The following is a 6000-nucleotide window of genomic DNA, read 5'->3' on the forward strand; positions in this document are numbered from 1 at the left end:
TGCATAGTTAGAAATCTCACTCAGCTGATGGCCAATTTATTTCTCATCTGCTCGTGTGTGTGTGAAGGAACGGAGTGCGCGTGGAATAACCAGTCAGCCTCGGCGGCAACCCTCCCGCAGCCACACAGAGGCCCCGGCGGGGGAGTCGGGGAGGCAGGGCCGGCCTGCCCCGCCGCCTGCACTCCACGCAGCGTCCAGAGAAGGTCCCGGGCCGTGCTGGCCGCGTCTGCCTCGAGGTTCACCGGTACGAGCGGTACTGCAGCCGCAGCTTCGCTACACACAAGTCATCAAGAGCGCAAAGATTTCAACAGGAAACTCCCACAACAGTGTTCAGTGTGCATTCTGTGTCCTGTCCCGCCTGCCCCTCACATGCTGACGTGTGCAAATGACTCGGGCCATCACGCCCTCTCAGGGCCATGCCCCACGACTGGACGACTGGACGACTGGACGTAGGAGCTCTGAGGACTGAGCCGCCCCTGGGCCTCAGTCCCAACACCATGTCAATCATGGCTGCAGTCAAGTCTCTGCCTGTAACCTGCGCAACCCTCGGCCGCCACTACGCCCACGTTCCCGTGGTCCATGCGCCAAGCTCACAGGGAACCCGGGAACCGGCCATCTTCCTCGGGTTACCAAACTCTTCCGCGGGACGCAACCCACAGACCTCAGGGTCAGCTGTCCATCTGGTCATCCAAAACCACAGGGCGACCCACACCACGGCCACAAGGAGAAGGGAGGTGCACCTGCCAGCTCCCTGCAGATTTCTGGAGAGAGGGGAAGCAGCCAGGACGCGGGCAGCAGAGGGGAATAACGTGGGAGCCCCTGTTCCCGGTCACAGGGGTTCCTCTGGAGCCCTGGGCGGGTGTGGGGTCTGGGAATGCTGGAACGGGCGGCGTCAGCGCACAGAAAGCTGGCTGAGCTCGCGGTGAGACCCGCGGAGGCTGGAGGGGTGGGGGAGGGTCATCCACAGCCAGGCCTTCCCAGCTGGCCTGGCCCTGCAACCGTTGGGTCTCCTGGTGGGGCCGGCGCTCAGCAGCTCCGCTCCGCCCCAGGCCGGCGTCAGCACCACTGCGTGCGGAGAGCAGCCGGCTGCTCCGACTGAACGCACCCACTTCTAACTCAGAGATCCTTTTCTCTCAGGACCTCCGCACCCCTCCCTCAGGCTCCCTACGTGGGCTCCGCGCCCCGGGTCCCTCCCAAGCAACTGCAAGGCTGCGCCATGTACCCCAGTTCCCACAGGGCTGCCTCCTTCCCTGCCCTGTGAACCCCTGGCCAGCGGCCAGCAGCCCCTCCACTCTCTGTTACCCCAAACACACACTGGCACACCTGCTCACACACAGCACCCAACACACACTCACTCACATACCACCGACACCCACACGAAACACATCCACAAACACCCAACATACACACACCACTGACACACACAATCCATCCACAATCACCCAACACACATGTACACACTCACATATCACCGACACACACACAATCCATCCACAGTCACCCAACACACATGTACACACTCACATATCACCGACACACACACAATCCATCCACAGTCACCCAACACAGTCACATGCCACCACACGCACAGACACATCCACAATCGCCCAACACGCACGCACATGCTCACATCCCCTGGCCCCCAACACACACCTGCTCACACGCGCATCGAACACAGAGCGTTCACATCACCCTGAGACAGGCACACGCAGTCTCATCCCCGACACGCGCCCACCTGCACACACACACACACACACACACACACACCTGCTCACGCGCCCGCTCTCACGCACAGCAAGCCTTCCGGTGCCACCGCCGCGCTGGGCCGAGCCTCGGCCCATCTGGGCCCGCGTCATCCCCCGCGGCTCCCTTCCCCGCCCGCGTCGGCGCCGCCAGACCCGCGCAGGCCGCGCCCCCTCCCCATCGCTCCCACAGCCCCGGACCCGCCTGGGCGCCGCCCGAGCCGCGGCCCCGCGGCGCGCCCCTCCAGCAGCCGCCCTGCCGCTGCCCCCGCGGACTCGCGCGCCGTCTCTCCCCGCGCCCGGCCCGCGGCCCCGCCCGCGCCTCGCCGCCCCCAGCCCCGGCCCTCCCCGCCCCCACCGCACCTGGGCCGCGCCCTCCGAGGCGCGCGCGGCTCCCGCCGGCACCCGGGACTCACCGAACATCTGAATGTGCCCTTTGGTGATGGGGTTGAAGCTGCCGCAGGCCAGCAGGATGACGTGGGTCTTGGTGGTCTCGGTCATGGTGCGGCGGGCCCCGCGCGGGCTGGGGGCGCCCCTGGCCGCGTCTCGCCGAGCTGCGGACGGAGAAAGGAAGGCGAGGCCGGCGGCGCAGGCTGAGCCTCCGGGAGCCGCTCCAGACGCACGCCGCGTCACGCCCGCCTCCCTTAACGCTTGCGGCTCCGGACGGCGCCTTTGTGTGCGCGGCTGCTGCTCCCGCAGGCCGGGCCTGAGCCGGGCGTGCGCCCTCCCCTCCCGCCTCTGAGCCCGCTTCCTCCCTCCCCGCTGCGTAGCTCTGTCCCCAACCCCGGAAGCCTTGTCAAGATTTCCTTTATTTCCTTTATTTGAAAGACCGAGAGCAGAGAGAGAGATCTCCCATCTGCTGGTTCACTTCCCAAATGCCGGGTGTGTGTGCGCGCGCAGAATCTCCATCTGGGTCTCGCACGTGGGTGGCAGGGACCCAAGTCCTTGAGCCGTCACCTGTGTCCTCGCAGGGTGCCCCTTAGCAGGGAGCTGGATCGGAAGAGAGCGGACTGGAACCCAGGGACTCAGTGTGGGTTACGGCCTGCAGCGTCCCCGTGCTGTGTCTTCACTGCTGCTGCCCCAAATGCCTGCCCCCAAAAGGGTTTTGTTTTTGTTAAGATTTATTTATTTATTTAAAAGTCAGAGTTAGAGAGAGAGAGAGAGAGAGAGAGATCGATCTTCCACTCACTGGTTCACTCTCCAAATGGTCCCAGCAGCCAGAGCTGGGCCAGATGAAGCCAGGAGCCAGGAGCTCCTTCCAGGTCTCCCACGTGGCTGCAGGGGCCCGAGGACTCAGGCCACCTTCCGCTGCTTTCCCAGGCCACAGCAGAGAGCTGGGTCAGAAGTGGAGCAGCCGGGACTTGAACTGGCGCCCATATGGGATGCTGGCATTGCAGGCACCATAGTGCTGGCCCCAGAGTTTGATTTTAAAAGTTGTTTTCTTGCTCTTGGCCTCAGAATTTCAAGTGAGAGGTGATAGTAGCCGGTCTCAGCGTGTTCGTTTCTGCTCTTCCTTTTCCCCTTGTCAGATAATTCTCCGCCATTGGAAGTCCGTCCAGACTGTGGCCTCCCATGTGTCCCCTGTCCAGGGAGGGGGCTCAGAGCTGGGTCAGAAAACACAAGTTATGGGGCCAGTGCTGTGATGTACCAGGTAAAGTTGCTGCCTGCAGTGCTGGCATCCCATATGGGCACCGGTTCGAGTCTTCGCTGCACCACTTCCGATCCAGCTCTCTGCTATGGCCTGGGAAAGCAGTAGAAGATGGTCCAAGTCCTTGGGTCCCTGCACCCACTTGGGAGACCCGGAGGAAGCTCCTGGCTTCGGATCGGCTCAGCTCTGGCCATTGCAGCCATCTGGGGAGTGAACCAGCAGATGGAAGACCTCTCTCTCTCTCTCTCTCTCTCTCTCTCTCTCTCTCTTGCTCTGCCTCTCTGTAACTCTGCCTTCAAATAAATAAACAAATCTTTATTTAAAAATAAAAAAGAAAACACAAGTTATGGGGCTGGTGCTGTGGCGTAGTAGGTTAAGCCTCCACCTGCGGTGCCAGCATCCCATCTGACCACTTCTGACCCAGCTCCCTGCTGTGGCCTGGGAAAGCAACAGAAGATGGCCCAAGTGCTTGGGCCCCTGCACCCACTTAGGGAACCCAGGAGAAACTCCTGCTCCTAGCAGTCTGACCCACCCTGGCTTTCTCTGCCATCCGGGGAGTAAACCAGCAGATGGAAGCTCCCTCTCTCTCTCTCTCTCTGATTCTGCCTTTCAAATAAATAAATAAATAGATATTTGAAAGCACAAGTGATCCAAGTGGAGACAGAGATGCACCCCTCGGCAGGCAAAGCCTGCTCCCCCGAGTTACCGCATCGTGCTGGAGGGAGACCGACGTCCACAGGCAGCGGTGCAGGGCGCAGTTGTGGACACAGCCGCCCTCTGACGGAACCCCGAGTCCAAGAGGCCTCTTGGGAAGAGGCCTGAATGACGAGGGGGAGTTGCTGGCTGCACATGGGGAGGGGAGAAGCTGGTATGGCTGGCAGGTGTGGACCGAGGGACACTGGCCGATGATCAGGGTGGAATCAGGGAGGCCTTCCAGGGAGTAACTCCTGGTGGGTGGCCGTCGGATCCCTCTGGCTGCCTGTCGGGGGTTCAGGTGGGAGCCGGGGGGGCTTGCGGGAAGTCCTGCTGGTGGCACAGGCCCATGCAGCCGCCCTGGCCGGAGGGGAGGAGAAGTTGGCGGTTTGGGGATGAGTTCTGGAGATTTGTAGGGTACAGTCACTGCGGACGGCTTGGAAGTCGAGGATGCAGGAGAAGAAAGCTGGAAAATGTGCGGGAATCTGGCTTGGGCAGAGCAGTGGTCTGAGGTCCAGGAAGCCGGGGAGGGACCGCTGGACGGTGGGAGGTGTTCCGCTCCGGCATAGCTGGCCGAGGACCCGAGGACCCGGCGTATGCTCGGCTGAAGCGGGAGGCAGATCAGCGGGGAAGGCAGAGGCGTTGAAGGAAGCTGAATGGGGCTTGAAACCTTGACACTTACAAGCTAGGCAATTAGCATAATTACAGTGAGGCAATAAATATTTATTGGGTGTCTGCCTTGCACAAGCACTGATCTGAGGGCTGAGAACACAAGTCCCTGCTTCCACGCGGCACAAGTGCCAGAGGGAGGAAACACAGCACCAAAAGGCACCGAAGCAAAACCGAGCGGGCAAAGGGTTTTTGAGTTAAGGTGGTGCAGGCAGCCCGGGTGGGGGCGGAGCTGTCCCCCGAGGGTCTGGGGCCCTGGGGCGGCAGCAGGCACAGCAGTGCCTGAGAGGGAGACGCGGGCTGCAGGAACCCCCCAGGAAAGCGGCCCGCGCTGCTGAGGCCCGGATTGGGCTGGGGCTTTCCACTCAGCGTGGGCGGCCACGAGGCGGCCTGAGTGGAGACGGCGCAGGAGGTGGTTTTGGTTTGGGAACTCCGAGTTTAGGAGCCATCGGAGCAGCTCACATCTGAATGGGAGGACGAGGGCAGACTTGGCCGTGGGGCGCGGGGTGGGAGCTGTCCTCCGAGGGGGTCGCTGGCAGCCCTGGGTGGGGGAAAACTGCCCGATGCTCACCGAGGCTGCGTGAGCTTCTGAGATTTCATCCTGCCTCAGAGATGAGGGGCGGGGCACGGAGAACAGGAACAAGGCCAGGGCAAGGGGAGGCCACGCCTTCTCCCCTGGCTTGCTTGGGGTGAGGCCACATGCACCGCATTTTAAAAGCCAGGGTAGCACCACCCACCAGGCCAGGATCGCAGGTGCAGCAGGCAGAACACCTGGCCCTGGAGCTGCCTGACAGCTGTGCATGCGGGAGCCAGTGGGGCTTCTCTGCAGGGTGGAGGACTGCCTCCCCTGGCTCCAGGGACCCTGAGCGCTGGTTCTCACAGGCAGGGCCTGGGGACGTGGTCGGGGCGTGAGGCTGTGGCCCTCGGGACCGGGATCAGTGCCCTTGGAAGAGGGACTCCCGGGGGCTTGTTTACCCTCACTGGGGGAGTGAGGACACAGTGGAAGGCACCGCCGGTGGGCGGGAAATGTACCTTCACGGGCCGCTGGCCCAGGGCTATGCGGGCAGGTGCGTGGCTCACGCAAGCACCCGGCCCACGGGGGTCTGTTACAGCCGCTCCTCCCTTCTGCTCGGTGCAGCTCGCCCGAGTGACTGGGCACGCACTCTAGTCTGCTAGTTCATTTTATTTTTCTTTAAATCATGTGTGGATTTTTGCATTTTGTGTGAAAGGCAGAGAGTGAGGCAGAGA

The 6000-nt window shown here is 62.2% G+C and overlaps 1 protein-coding gene across 1 annotated transcript in view; it reads right to left on the reverse strand.

Annotated features, from left to right (window-relative positions):
- Nucleotides 1-2453, reverse strand: part of NMNAT2 (nicotinamide nucleotide adenylyltransferase 2) — a 56333-nt gene extending 53880 nt beyond the window's left edge. Inside the window, exon 1 of the mRNA XM_051841411.2 lies at nucleotides 2159-2453. Within this exon, the coding sequence (XP_051697371.1) occupies nucleotides 2159-2243 (85 nt within the window). The 5' untranslated portion in view covers nucleotides 2244-2453. The remainder of the gene's footprint in view (nucleotides 1-2158) is intronic.
- Between the last annotated feature and the right edge of the window lie 3547 nt (nucleotides 2454-6000).

This window comes from Oryctolagus cuniculus, chromosome 13, assembly GCF_051225735.1.
Source record: "Oryctolagus cuniculus isolate XC-2025 breed Fujian yellow rabbit chromosome 13, ASM5122573v1, whole genome shotgun sequence".
In the NCBI taxonomy this organism is placed as follows: domain Eukaryota; kingdom Metazoa; phylum Chordata; class Mammalia; order Lagomorpha; family Leporidae; genus Oryctolagus; species Oryctolagus cuniculus.